The sequence below is a fragment of the Bactrocera tryoni genome, chromosome 1 (assembly GCF_016617805.1).
Source record: "Bactrocera tryoni isolate S06 chromosome 1, CSIRO_BtryS06_freeze2, whole genome shotgun sequence".
In the NCBI taxonomy this organism is placed as follows: domain Eukaryota; kingdom Metazoa; phylum Arthropoda; class Insecta; order Diptera; family Tephritidae; genus Bactrocera; species Bactrocera tryoni.
Genome location: NC_052499.1, coordinates 77,273,297 through 77,287,506, shown reverse-complemented (window position 1 = coordinate 77,287,506; position 14,210 = coordinate 77,273,297). Strand labels below are relative to the sequence as shown.

Sequence of the window (14,210 nt, the reverse complement as noted above, 5' to 3'; positions counted from 1 at the left end):
TATTTATAATTTTGAATGTTGGTAACCGGTTAAAGGAAAATCTAGAAGTCTCAACTGGTTCAATTTTACGAAAGCTAATATTCAACTTGATTGATCAATTTTCACATGTTATTTCCATAGAGAAACTCAATTTTGTTGCACTTCTGGAAAAGCGCAGTATAAAAACTAACCACACATTTAATACTTAATTGCAAACACGCACAATTTAATAGAATACAACCGTAGAATAATTAAAAAATATGTACATGACCACATTCAGTGGGTATCAGCATTCCATATATAACATACAGTCTGCAGCACGCGCTGTTCCTGTAGAATACCCAAATGCCGCAGCATCACAATACGGTTTTGTTGTTTTTTATCTAGCATCTTATGAATTTGTTGTGAGATATCGCCTGCCGTAATGAAATTGCGGCCTGAAATAGGTTAAAAATTAAATATCAGCGATTTATGGCAGGCACTATTATCAATTACCTGGAACATAAGAGGACTGTTGATTGTAGACTTTCCATAATTCTAAATCATGTCGATTACGCACCGTACTTCGTTGGCGATGTATTAGTTGATACTTTTTATTAAAACACGGAACTATGACGGAGTCTAGAAAGTTTCGAAGTTCGTCAACTGATTCACGGCCGCGCATATATCTGAAAATTTAATGTGGAGATAAAAAAATTAAAATTTAAAATTTAATATTCACATAATAACTTACAACCCCAGCTTTACTTTATTGGAGTTAGAAGAGAAGTCAACTCTATAAATAGCACATATGAAGACTTCTAAGTCTTTATAGATAGCAAAGAGAACCAATGTCTTAAGAACCAAAAAATACGTTAACTTTGGTTGCACCTAAGCTAGAATAGCTTTCAAAAATACAAAAGATTCCATACAAGAACTTGATTGTGTTCGGTCAGTTTGTATGGCAGCTATAGCGGTCCGATATGAACAAATACTTTTAAGATCATAAACCTTTTGACAATAAACTATGCAAAATTTGGTAAACAAAAAATTACACACAGGGACTGGATTTTGGTCGTTCGTTTGGTCGTATATTTGATATTTTGGGAGAAAAGGATGTACGTAAAATTTCAGATCGATATTTCAATTTTTATAGGGTCTCCGACGTTTTGTTTATGGTATATACTTTAAAAATTTTAATACTAATAATTTAATAATTTAAAAAATTAAAAGTATTAGTATCATAAACTTAATACATACTTTGGTATTGCCTCAAACTGTTCCGGTGTTATTCGGTATTCGAAGTCCAGAAACGTGAAAGGTATTGGATTAATAATTCTTTGCTTTACCATTGGTGATCCCTTATAATTGCTTAGTGTAAGTTTGGGTGTTATAGCATTCTGCAAAAGTCAAATAATTGAATCAGTTCCTTAAACACAAGTTCAATAATCTTACAGTATGTAAATTTAGATTATCTAATCCTTTTTCCAATGCGGTTATAGGTTTTTTTTCTGCAGTTCGCGGGGCATTTGAAGCATTGAAAGCGGCTAGCACTTCATGTTCTCTCCTTTGTGCCTCCTCAAATTTCCTTCGACGCTCCGCCAACACATATTCTAAAATAGCACCCTGCTGTCTTTGCATTCGAATTATTAAACGACCATGTTGTTCATCCACTTTATTAATATCTTCTTTAATCGCTTTTCTCACTTGATCCATAAGTTTCTGAAGCTCCTTGGTTTCTTTTATCAATTTCGACGAAACATTGTGTACCTTTTCACGACGTAAACTTAGCGCTATGAAGTTTTCAATTAATAATATTTTTTCATTGATAGCAGATTTAAATTCTTCCATAATTGTATCAATTAAATTGAATTAGTAATGAGAATATATTTAATAAAGCGATGAGCAGGTCAGAAATTCAATTTATCTTTCAAATATAATTTAAATATATAGGGTGTATAGGATGATCAAAATATTTATAATGCTGCCACCTGACGGAAATTAAACTAGTAAAACTAAATCTCAATATTCTTATTATCTTAAAAAGTCTATTTTACAATAAATTAACGAATTAAGCGTTCACTTTTTTCCTCAGCTATTAAATAAACTAACACTTTTATTTAAAAATAGTAAACGCATGTTTATACGATTCTCTGGCCATTTTTTACGATTTCTTCTTAACCTCTTATGTTCACAATGGTGATAACTGCGTTGTGAACTAATTGTAGGTCATTTCCAATTTGAAAATGCCATCAGTTTTTATATGTGTCATAGCGAAAAATAAAATCTTCCAATGTATTAGATGAAATATTGTCATAATTTTCACAAACTATTTTTTCAGCTGCAATTTTAATGTGTAGATCAACTGTTTAATACCATGGATCGCACAATAATTGCTGTGCAGCGTGCAGAAGAACGAGAACTCAGTGAAAAGTTGCATAAAAAACTGCGCGGGCTGGGTCTATTGCATCCGCAAACAGATGAACTGCGAAAATGTCTTAACGAAGAAATGTTCATTAAACCAAATGCTCAGGCATTTTTTCATGTAATGCATTATTTGTTTTGTTTATTGGATCCGACTGAGTTCAAAAAGCGCTTCTATTGGCCTATCACAGATAAACGTTCAGAGGCGAATTTCCGCACAAGCACTGTTGAATACTTGAAACACTTAAATGAGAAACACAAACTGCAATGGGGGGATATTAAATCATACTTAGTAGTAATGCCTGGAGGTAAGAAATTCATCATATTTCTTTTGGATTTGGTAGCATTCGTTGTGCAAGAGCAGATACGCTTTCGAGAAAAACTACTAGGCGCCGATGTGGAAGCTGGACATGTGGCTGATCTAAATCTAAAGCGTATGCGAAAACAAAATTCATTTTTCAAGGATTATGCCTCAGCCTATATAAGCAATGTAGATGAACAAATTGTGCAATTACGTGGGAAAACTCAGCAACTGGAGAAAATATTTAATACGCTTGCACAAGAAACGGGTAGCAGTAAAAATGAATTATGCAACGGACAATTTATTGAACTATTTGAAAAATCAAATCGAGAAGTGTTTCAAGAGAAATTTGTTAAGGGAACTGCCATGGTTCGTGAATTGGAAGAACCACTTGCCGAACTAAAAGAACGGATAGATAAATTTCAATTGAAAGAGGCGGAAATGAAATACGATAAATGTCGAGTGCGGCATGCTCTTCAAAAGATCACTGACGCCTTGCCGGCCGAAAATACGGAACAGTCAGGTACGTTTTTCAGTTTGTTGAGTGTTTTCTGTTTGAAATTTCATATATTTCATTAATTAATATTTTCAGAAGTATTTTTACATCCCAGTGTGAATGCCTTAGATGATATCAAGTTAAACGAGCTCATAATTGCATTTAACTTAATCCATCCCATATTAGAAAATGCTTTCAGTGAGGTGGAACAAACTAGAACTTCTGGGGAACTTGTCCAAGCAGAGTTAACCGCACTCAAAACTGAATTTCAACAAATAGAAATGCAAGTCACAGGTTTCCAATTATCGCTGAACTCACAAATGAAAAAACGTTCAAATCATCGCAAGCAAACACCAGGACATATTAGCGATGACTGCAACTCGCTAATGATGAAATATGTTTGCACGCCACCAATCAAACTGGAAGCGCTTGGCACTGGCCGTTTGGATAGTATGCGTTTACCACTTTTTGCAGATATACAAGCTAAAATTGCCAACGACTCATTATGTGGTAATGTTTCAGGTATTTGCAGATTTTAAATCAAATAAGAATTTTTTTAATAAATATGTATATCACAAATTCGTAGTATTGCCTCGTTCTGCAAGAAAACTAAATATTAAAGACAATTCGATCGATTTGAATAACACATTGAACAAGTCGCGCATTATTGATTCCACACAGCTTCTCCGCACTATTCATAAGGGCAGCTTGCGTGCACAACGTCAAAAATCCCAAAGTAATACGTCTACGTCCAAAGCTTTACTGAGCACTAGTTGGCGGGAACGTCAAAATATCTTTCATAAGGATTTGCAGTCTGAACCAGTTATTTTAACAGAAAAAACAGTCCAATCTAATAACTTAAATATAAGCGTCGACCGCCCAGCAGACCTTGTGAATAGTATTCAACATCTAAGTGGACAACATGCCAGTGCTTCACCCTACACACCTTTTAATTCAAATGAGCGGACACGTATCGCACGCACACAACTACTCGAAGCTATAAGCAGTAGTAGTGGGAGTGGTGGAGGGACAAAAGCAAAAGTTTTATACACTAGACGACTTTCAGCCGTGCAGAAAGTCCAAGGAGATTCTATGAATATCGCCAATATGAGCACAAGTCCTTCTGGGCGATTAGATGCACTAGTGCCGACGCCAACTGAATTCACTGATACGCCAAGACTCAAATTGAACGACATCACAATGCAGGAAAATACAATTTTCGTTGACGTAAGCCAGCTACAAACACATCTATTTATTTTGTAAAAAATTTCGGAATATATTTAACCGAAAGTTTTAAGTTAAATAGATAAGCATCTATATTATATTCTAACATCCTCTTTAATCGTAAATACTTATAGAGAACTGAGGAGCGTGTGGCCGCTGTGCAAGTGTTGGAGTTGTCTTCCAGATGTGTGCTCGTGACAGAGAATGCAAGAAACGTGAAATTAAATGGTGAAAACGATCAAAATATAATTAATACCCCGAAATGTGCTCAACCCAAGGCTCGGCAAATGCCGACACAAATAATTGCCGATGATGATAATTTATTCGATATAAGCGATACCGTACTAAATGATGTTACAATGTAGTCAAATACTCATAAACTACTTTTTACACGCAGACACATTCATACATATACATATACGAAACATGCATGGATACATTTCATTATAATATTTTGCGGTTTGCATTTTTTATATTTCGCTTTCCACATAACTGTTTGGTAATAAACTCAGATTAGTTTTTAATATAAAGAAATTCAGCTTGATTTGATTTATGAAATGCATCACCGAAACCTCACTCATCTACATACATATGTAAGTATATAGCGATTTTACTCTGTGATAAATGCTGCCTTTTGTTTGGGTTTAAATTTGATATTCTCCAATTCGCGGACGATCGGTTTTATATGTGGACTTAAATATGGCCTGCGATTGAGTTCCATAGTGGCTTTGGATTTTTTGTAATTCAATATATTCATAACATTTTGACGCTCAGCGTAGTACATGTCATCGTAGGGATTCACTTTGTTTACCGTTTCGGTGGTTTTGTCATTACTTATCGTTTCTAAAGTGCTCTTTTCATTGACATCACTCTCCGACGTGGTCTTTGCTTCGTTGTTTGTTACTGGCTTTGTAGCATCATCGATGACCATTCTTTGCATAACATTGCGCAACTCCTCACGTATGACTTCTGTATTGATTTTGAATTTCTTCGCCTGTAAGTGACGTAATTTTGGCACCGTCTGCAATACCGTAGAAATACGTTCTTCCAAATTGGTAATACGTTGTTCGAGTATTTGGAAATTCTCGACGATCAACTTATTCTTGTCCGTCTCATTTAACATTTCAACAGTTACTTCAATTTCTTGATTTTCTTCCGGCAAAGATTCTGCACTAACCGTTTGGCTTTTGCTCTCGATTTGCACTTTCTCACGCAGGCAACGTTCTATAAGTGCGTCTATCTCTTCTTTGCGTATAAACTGATCGGTAACGCATAGTTCTTGCAAAATGTTTTGCACTTCTTCGCGCACCAAACAAGTTATCGAGAATGTGTTGTAGAAGTTTTTTTCCGAGACGCTAGTGCTTGATTGGGAGCCGTTAAAATCCATCATAGCGTTAACCACTTGTGGGGTCAGCGGAATCAAACGTTGCGAACTATTCTGTGCCGTGTGTTGATCGATAGCGTTGCTGCTTAAATATTCCCCTTCACCGGATTCAAAATGCTGATCCTCTAGCTTTTGCTGTGTAGAATGGAAACCGCTTTCCATAAACTAAAAAAATTACGCGATGATCGCTTTGTGGTTTATCGTTCGCTCCGCTAAAGGTTTGCTATTTAGTTTTCAATATTTTTTTGAATGTTTTTGAACTTTTGGCACACTTAAAATTTTGCTTATGGAATATAAGAATAACTTAAAATTTATAAACACACTTTCAAGAGTTAAAATTTATTTCATTTTCTAATGTAAAAAGCAAAGCTACTTGTATACTCAGCGGGGTCTTGACGGCAAAACGCCGGGGCATATACATATGTATATTATACTTGGCAAGTTAGAACATACATACATACTTTTAATATCATTGACGGAAATGACATGGCAATAAGAAAGAACGGTCGAACCGAAGCCTTAATACCGTTCACAAATACGAAACATTCCAAACAAGAACTTGATTTTAATAGGTCAGACTGTATGGCAGCTATGTAGTGCGAACTGAACAGTTTCTTCGAAGATTCGTGCCAAATTTCGTGGCATAGTTGTTATGATTGCTATATGCTGCACTTCAATGTTGAGCTGTTTAGACGAGAGACCGGAGCCCACATCGTGGGGGAATCTGAACAATTTCTTCGGAGATTGTTGCGTTGATTTAGGAAATAATCCATGACAAATTTCATGAAAATATTTTGTCAAGCAAAACAGCTTTAAATACGAGAGAATCTTCATGGTCCAGCTGGTATGGCAGCCATATGCTATAATTTTCCGATATCAATGGTTCCGACAAATGAGCGAAACGTTCTCACGACAGTCGGGTCTAAGTAACCGAAACGGACCCGGATTTTTACCCGGCCAAGGACTGTCAACTCGGCAGAATTCTTCCGCTACAACACAACAACAAAACCACATACCTTCTTGGGGGGAGAAAGAAAAACGCGTGCATGATTTCAGATCGATATCCCAAAAACTAAGGGACAAATTCGCGTATATACAGGCAGACGGACATGACTAAATTTTCTAAGCTTGTTTATATCTTCTTTAGTTTTCGCAAACTTAATATAATATATACCCTCTTCAAGGTATAAAGAAAAACAAACGGATAAACTACTGTACCAACAATTGAATGATCTTTATTATGAATCAACTCTTCAAATAATTAATGAAGTTATGTTATTTAAATAGTTCAACCCTTATTTGTATAAAAAAAAATAGTCAACAAAAGAAACCGAAACAATTTCCACAAATGGAAGCTGTTGCTGTCTTTGTGCTTAGTGCTTAGTCTAGTAATCAACTAGCTTCTTTAGTTTCGGCGGGGCCGATATGACAATACGGTTCCTATTACTACTATTAGTATTGTTACCACTGCTGGTGACAACTTCTTGCCTGCTACTCGGCACATCGCGCTGATGTCGTTCTTTGTCCCTATTCTTTTCCCTTTCCCGCTCTCTGTCTCCTCTATCACGATCACGTTCCCGATCTCTATTCCGATCCCGATCCCTATCTCTATCACGATCACGATAGCTTTCACGTGAGCGCGGCTCATTTCTTGAACGTGAACGTCTGCCGCGGTCCCTATCCTTATCCCGCTCACGTTCACGGTCGCGTTCATCATAACGTTGTGTACGTTGATGACGCGACGCTCGCTCACGACTGGTATCACGTTGCCAGCGTGAACGTGAAGCACTGCGGCGTCTGCGTCTCGAAGCGCTACGACGATTACGCGAACGTGAACGTGAGCGCCGTTCAGCTGCAGCCGACCGTTGCAACTGATAATAGGACTGACTGCGACTGCGCGACCGATGCAGTCGCTCTTCTCGACTTTTACTACGTTGCATAGTTCTAGCCTGAACATGTAACGTTGACGAATGGTATTGGTCATGCGGTTGTGCATCTTTCCCACGATCGGCAGCGTGCGAATGACTCTGTGTCGATGGTTTTTCCGTTACAGGAACTATTGTAGGCCCGCTGCTGCTTACCGATTTGCTGCGTCGTTGTGATGCCTGATGTGAGGATTTTGCAGCACCCGAAGCATCACTATCTGAGTCCTTACCGCTTGATGGCGTACCATAGCGATGGCGAAGCTCACGTTGTCTGTAATGCATTAGGAACAAAAAAAAAAAGTATATATTGTGACTATGTATATGGGGCAGGAATGTGGTAAAACACGTTTAGAATAGATGTTTGCATAAAATAATTTACCTTCGTCTTAGTTTCAGTGCCATTTCTCGCATCTCATCTTCACGTTCTTGTTGCAATTGTCGTTCACGTTGCCATTTCTCGATTTCAGCTCGTTTATCCGCTTTGTCTATATGCAAACACACACACATAAACACACGCACAGATAGCAATGAGTGGTGAGAAAGAAAAGTTGTATGGCATTTAATGATATCTTCGCTGCATCAGTATTACGAACAAAAAAAATCAATTGTGTGTACAAGTTTAGTACTTACATTGCTTGTTGAGCAAATTTTGCATTTTTCGTTTCAGTCGTTCGCGCAAATTCAAACGACTGCTGCTGCCCTGTGGCGCTGATGAAGATGTTGACGGTGTCTGTAAGGAATCACTTCAAATGGTTAACAAAAGCACAACCAGTTTTCAAATTATTAAAACTACATATAAATTATAAATTCTAGATGAGGTCAATGTCCTTTCTTCAACAAAGACTTTTCACAAGCTAAGAATGTTGAGGACTGTCAAAACAAAGTTTATGTATGTAACTATAAGCAAACGGTAGAGTGGTGCATTAACAAAAAAAAAAATAGATATGTACATATATAAATGTAAAGTAAAATATATTACTGAGAAATATTGAATACTTTAAAATTTACTCGATAACACCACATGATACCACAGTTCTTGCTATCGTCTATAAATAAAATGTCATCGAAGTCAATTAAAGGTCAACAATTTAATAGCCTATCACTGTCCATTTTTATAAAATTTGGTAAGTTAACACCCTATCCCTTGTCCATTGAGTTTTTATAATTTTCTTATTATTCCGGCATTTCTCGATTTTGTGTTGCAGAAATTCATATATTTTTTGGTGGTTCTTACTGACTTTGGTTTCGGTAGCATTAGAAAAACTTGGATTGGTTTTCGCCGGAGCAGTAGTGCAATATTTGCCTATTTGTTTACCAGTGGTTGACGTTGATGATGATGGCAAAGGGTTGGAACGTTCAGAGCTAAAATAACAAACAAAATAGAAAGAAACATGTGAAAGTGAATTGCAATCAAAATATTTATATTATTATAATGACAGCTCAACCAAATATGAATTTAATAATGTTTTTTAATTGCATTTTGCTATTTAAGGAACTTACAAAATGCATTTAGAAATATGTGAAAAAATCGGCAAATTTTCTTTCAACTTTCAAAACGTTCCGCATACAGACGCATAATTATATATGAAAAAACAATGAATAAAATGTGGTTCAACTTTACCATAGATGCATTCCTTGTGCGCATAACTTACGTAGTATCCACATCCATGCGTTCGTCACTGTCATTTCCATCGCCGCTGATTGGTGCATAAAGTTTTACATTGTCTTTATCATCTGCATTCGTGTCTGAGGCGGAGTCGCTGTCCGAATCCGATGAGTCATCTCCACGTTTGCGTCCATAATAACGCTTAAGCGGTGGTGGTGGCGGTTCCACCACTTGCGGCAATAAATTTATTGCCACTGCACTATCGGAAGCTGTTGTTGATTGAGTGCTTGACCCCTTAACGACCTCGACTGGTGGTGGTGGTGGCGGCGGTTCTTTAGCTGCCGCGGCTACTGCGGTGGACATGGCACTTATACGCGTTGATAACGGATAACTAACCATGGGCATAGCCGCCGTGGCAACAGGAGCGCTTGATGCCACGACTTCCGATGTACTAATTACAGGTTGGACAACCAATTTTCCTTTAGGTAAATTTTGTGATGAGCTAGCACTGCTGGCATTGGCAGGCAGCGTTTTCGTGTGAGATCTGGAACGCGTGCGTGTACGCGGACGACGACGGTCCATCATTGGTGACTTTCTATATTTTGAGTTCTGTTTGCGTTTGCGCTCTGAATGCCGACTGCCGCTTGAAGCGGAGCGACTACTGCGTCGCCTGGAGCGATGTGAACAGCTGCTTGTTGATCTATAACGTCGTTTATGTGTTCCAACATGACCACCACGTGATTGTGAACGTGATCTGGAACACGAATCGGATCTAGTACTTGAACGTCTGGAGCGTCGTTTGCGCCTTGAACGTTCATAGGAAATGGACCGTGACCTTCTATGTCGATGACGTCTGCTACGACTTTGACTTCGCAAGCGCGAACGGGATCGTGAACGCGAGTAAGGTCGTCGTCGGCGTTCCCTGCTACGTCTTTTACTTCGACGACGGCTTCGACTTCGACTGCGTGAGCGCTTCCTCGAACGACTACGCGATCGGCTTGTTTTACTGGTTTTACCCATAGCTGATGAACGTTTTGTACTTTCATTTAACTGTTTGAGCTTTTCCAAATTCTCCTTCACCTTTTGTGCATAGGTAATTTGCGGTGTTAACGCACCTGTAGCTGCTGACACACCAGCGCAGGATTCCCCAAGAGTTTGCGGAGTACGTCCCATACTAATTGAAATTTTCGAGTGTGGCTGTAACTCATCTTCTCCTCCGAAAGATGTTATGTATGTAATTTTTCCAGCATTGGGATCAGGTGATGGTGAACGCGATTCACTTTCCTCGTCTTTATCTTTTTTCGCACCACTGTCTTCTTTCGCCGCATAGCTTGGTGGACTAAATGGACGACATGCAATACGACGTTCTTTTTGTGCTCTCCGCTCTCTACGAGATTTCCGTCCACTTAATAGCATCTTTTCTTGTTCTTCTTCACGTGCAATACGTAGAGCCTCGGCCTCATCTGCATCTTTTGTCAGATAGGAATAAAAGTCATTGCTTACCATGCCATAATTACGACCACAAGCATTTAACTCATGTGCTTGTGAAGTGTCTAGTTTTGAGATGTCAATAGAAACATCCATATCCATATCTGAGTCGGACTCTGAATCAGACCCTTTTTCAGATTTCCCACTTGATTTTTCTTGAGTTGAAGAATGAAAAGGATGGCTACCAGATGTTGTCGATGCGACTCCCTCTTCATATATATAACCGATGCTCACACCACTCTTTGATTGTTTCTTTTTATTGGAACTTCGTTCCATAGCTTCCAATTGAGCATTTGCACCAAATTGCTCTTCTAAGTACAGTTGATGTAGAAATTTATCTTCCGTTACGTTTAGAAAATCATTCTGGGCCAAAATACGATATCTTTCATAATTGCATTGACGTTCCTCTACAGAGGTTTCAGAATTCTCAGCTTCATTTACTTTTGGTATCGCCGGAATGTAATCTAAATGTGCACGCACATCGAAGCGATCGATTAGATTATCCTGTTGGCCTTGCCAAGGCACACTATAAAATACAAATGTCGAGTATATAATTATAATCTTATTTTTCTATTTTAATAAACCAGAAATATTTAATATAAAAATTTAAGACAAATAAAAAACGGATATTTCCGAAATATGACTTGCATGATGGCGGCTCCATCTCCCGCGGCAGCTGTTGCTGGGTCGAGATGAATTTTACACCGACGCCCATGTACTTGAATGAACTGAGTAGGATCCGCTTGCTGCGTATATAATAATTTGAAATAAATTATATTAATTTAATTGTATTATAAATTATCACACAGTTTTCTCATACACTTTCGTCACTCACAATTTTTTCGTAAAAATCCTGTCGACGCTCCGCACGTTTGCGATAGTCTACAATCATACCGCGAATGCGGCGTTCTTGCTTGCGAGCCTCGTGCCACATTATCCACAAGTATATTCTTTTGGCACTGCGTGATATATGTTTTGCGAACTTAGCATTCGTAAAACATACTAAACACTATGTTACAATAAATCCGCCATCCAGCAGAACCTCTTAAAGATTAAAGTCCTTTCTCGTTGGATATTTTATTTTACCTCAGATGTAAGATGTGAAGAACAAAATGGTTTGACGTTTGTTTGACATTCTGAAATTACCGCCAGCCGGCACAGACGGTGCTGCCGTGCAAAGTTAAGAACTGGAAAAAAACGAAGTTGGGAATAATTTATATATACCCTAAACAATTAGACGTTCTCTATTTCTTTACATAGATTAATATATGTACTTATATTTTCATTAACATTTTTTACTATGTCTCCATAGGTTATAAAATTAAAGATTTGAATTATGACAAATACCATAGTTTCTACATGATTCAATGTGAAGCGTTTTATCATAACGTTATAAAAACGTTCTAACAAAATGGTTTAGTAGCGATTACTCTGAAAGGATATTAATGCTTGTTCTTCCAGTTAGTTTGTTTACATTTGTGTCAACGTCCTTTTCATTCACTTTTTGCTCATCATTTTTTTTAGGGTTTGTTTGTGACATCGATTTTCATAAATTTACTTCCGCAGATTTGTAATTACGTTTGCTATCCTTTCAACTTTTTTTACACTTATTTTTTGAAACAATGTCTAAAATACGTTTTTATAATTTTCCCGAAATGGTATCAAACGATCTTCACGAGGAAAATATACCAATATCAGTGTCTAACAATAATAATAATGACGAAATTAACGATGACAATGAAGACGATTCCGAGTTCCTACAAGATGTTCCTTATTCATCCAGCAGCCTTGATCGCAGTTCAATAGGATCAATACCATGGGCTGACGATGCCATAAAACAAAATCAATTAGATTGGGAACAAGTTGAGCGTATGCTTTCTAGTGAGGAGACACTGCCAGACGAACCAGATTTGCGTAACGAGATTATAGAATGGCAGACGAAGTTTCCACAGTTATTAAAACAAAAACAAGCACATGAAATTGGCGAAAAAATCGTTGATAATTCAAAAGCAAATAACAGTTTAACACAAAATATTGATGATGACTTAATTTCACATTTGAGTTTGAACAGTTCTGATGACGAAGACAAGTATGATGAGCTGGCTACGCCCACTATTACTGGAGCACGACGGATCGAAACATTAGAAGGTCAGTTTTTAGGAAGGAAAAGTGCCATAAGTAAATCATACGCAGACAGACTCTCAGCCAAAATGGCTTTATTGCGTGTAACAGCAATTCCACTACGAACAAAACATCGAAATGATACTATTAAAGTAGTACGACAACAGACTTCAACAGATCGTGAGCACAGTGGTACATCTAGTTCATTGCGATTACGTAAAATATCAACGAGTAAGCCTCAATCTATTATGCAGTCGCCTGTACTGATTCATGAAAACACGCCTTTTGACACGCAACACAATTTTCGTATGCCTCCAATTTTAAATGTACTGGAAAGTAAACGACGTTTTCGAGATTTGGCCTCGAACAAAAGCTTTGTGCAATTGACTCAAGTGAAGGCATCTCACGCTAAATCCGCAGCTATAATAAGACAGCCAGAAAATAATTTATCAATTGGTCATACACCAAGGGCTACAATTTTTACGGGCCATCATCAAACTGTTTGGCAAAAACCTCTAATTGCTAACCGTGTGAGCAGTAATTTTTTCAACAATCGAAATGCCATTATATTGCCTTCCCTGCATGCAAAAGGCATCAGCGCTCAACATCAGCGTCGAAATAGTACAACATCCAGTACAGGTGCGGGTACAAGAACACAAAGTTTATCGAATTCCAATGTAGGTTCTTCAGCTAACAGCAGCGGTGATTTTAATCTACGGCCGCGGAATGCGGTGGATCGTTTTGTGTCACGCTGGCAGCAAATCAATGCCAATACTTCAACTTCTACGGGAACTGTTTCAACCGGTCGCTCAATCTCAGCAGCAGTTCATGCGCGCGGAGAAGTCGGATTGCGAGAGTTGTATGTGCCATATAATGCCTTCAAACATGATGGTTTTAAATAGCGATCACAAGCGTGGCGGTTTGTATAATGCGCCACGATTTTTACAACACATGAAAAACAGTGTTTCGAATACAAGAAAATATTAAATTAAAACCAAATAATGGAAAATTATTCTTCTAATGCACTTTTAATTTCTTTAGATTTGAATGAATAAAACTATTTCAAAGAACTGCCAATATTTCTAGTTTTCGAAACATTGTACAACAAAAACTATACTTACATAATTTGTACAAATAAAATTTGTAAAATTGCAGTGCAATTATATAAGAAGTGCCTTTTAAGCGTTAAAGTTGTGTTAACGTTTTGAAAAGAACTGTGTGAAAATAAATTTTGAAAACAGTCTTGACTATCTGTTGATAAAACTACAAAATATTTTTTATTT

At 37.6% G+C, this 14,210-nt stretch overlaps 5 protein-coding genes across 5 annotated transcripts; 2 read left to right on the top strand and 3 right to left on the bottom strand.

Moving 5' to 3' along the window:
• Positions 1 to 58: 58 nt before the first annotated feature.
• Positions 59 to 1,825, bottom strand: LOC120766674 (spindle and kinetochore-associated protein 1-like). The gene is made up of 4 exons (XM_040092314.1): positions 1,414 to 1,825; positions 1,219 to 1,358; positions 475 to 647; positions 59 to 416 (listed from the first exon to the last, which is right to left on the bottom strand). The coding sequence occupies exons 1-4, from the start codon at positions 1,807 to 1,809 to the stop codon at positions 256 to 258; spliced, it is 870 nt and encodes a 289-aa protein (XP_039948248.1). The 5' UTR covers positions 1,810 to 1,825; the 3' UTR covers positions 59 to 255.
• A 413-nt stretch (positions 1,826 to 2,238) lies between these two features.
• LOC120782252 (augmin complex subunit dgt6) lies at positions 2,239 to 4,937 on the top strand. The gene is made up of 4 exons (XM_040114416.1): positions 2,239 to 3,206; positions 3,276 to 3,701; positions 3,766 to 4,406; positions 4,538 to 4,937. Exons 1-4 carry the CDS (start codon positions 2,336 to 2,338, stop codon positions 4,766 to 4,768), a joined length of 2,169 nt encoding a protein of 722 aa, XP_039970350.1. The 5' UTR covers positions 2,239 to 2,335; the 3' UTR covers positions 4,769 to 4,937.
• On the bottom strand, positions 4,937 to 6,689 carry LOC120782253. The gene has a single exon (XM_040114418.1). The coding sequence runs from the start codon at positions 5,947 to 5,949 to the stop codon at positions 5,014 to 5,016; it is 936 nt and encodes a 311-aa protein (XP_039970352.1). The 5' UTR covers positions 5,950 to 6,689; the 3' UTR covers positions 4,937 to 5,013.
• A 303-nt stretch (positions 6,690 to 6,992) lies between these two features.
• Positions 6,993 to 11,926, bottom strand: LOC120775268 (CLK4-associating serine/arginine rich protein). The gene is made up of 7 exons (XM_040105367.1): positions 11,642 to 11,926; positions 11,455 to 11,552; positions 9,365 to 11,332; positions 8,951 to 9,074; positions 8,343 to 8,442; positions 8,092 to 8,197; positions 6,993 to 7,983 (listed from the first exon to the last, which is right to left on the bottom strand). Exons 1-7 carry the CDS (start codon positions 11,738 to 11,740, stop codon positions 7,173 to 7,175), a joined length of 3,306 nt encoding a protein of 1,101 aa, XP_039961301.1. The 5' UTR covers positions 11,741 to 11,926; the 3' UTR covers positions 6,993 to 7,172.
• Positions 11,927 to 12,330: 404 nt separating this feature from the next.
• LOC120780328 lies at positions 12,331 to 14,166 on the top strand. Its single transcript, XM_040112625.1, has one exon. It carries the CDS (start codon positions 12,429 to 12,431, stop codon positions 13,827 to 13,829), a length of 1,401 nt encoding a protein of 466 aa, XP_039968559.1. The 5' UTR covers positions 12,331 to 12,428; the 3' UTR covers positions 13,830 to 14,166.
• Positions 14,167 to 14,210: the final 44 nt, after the last annotated feature.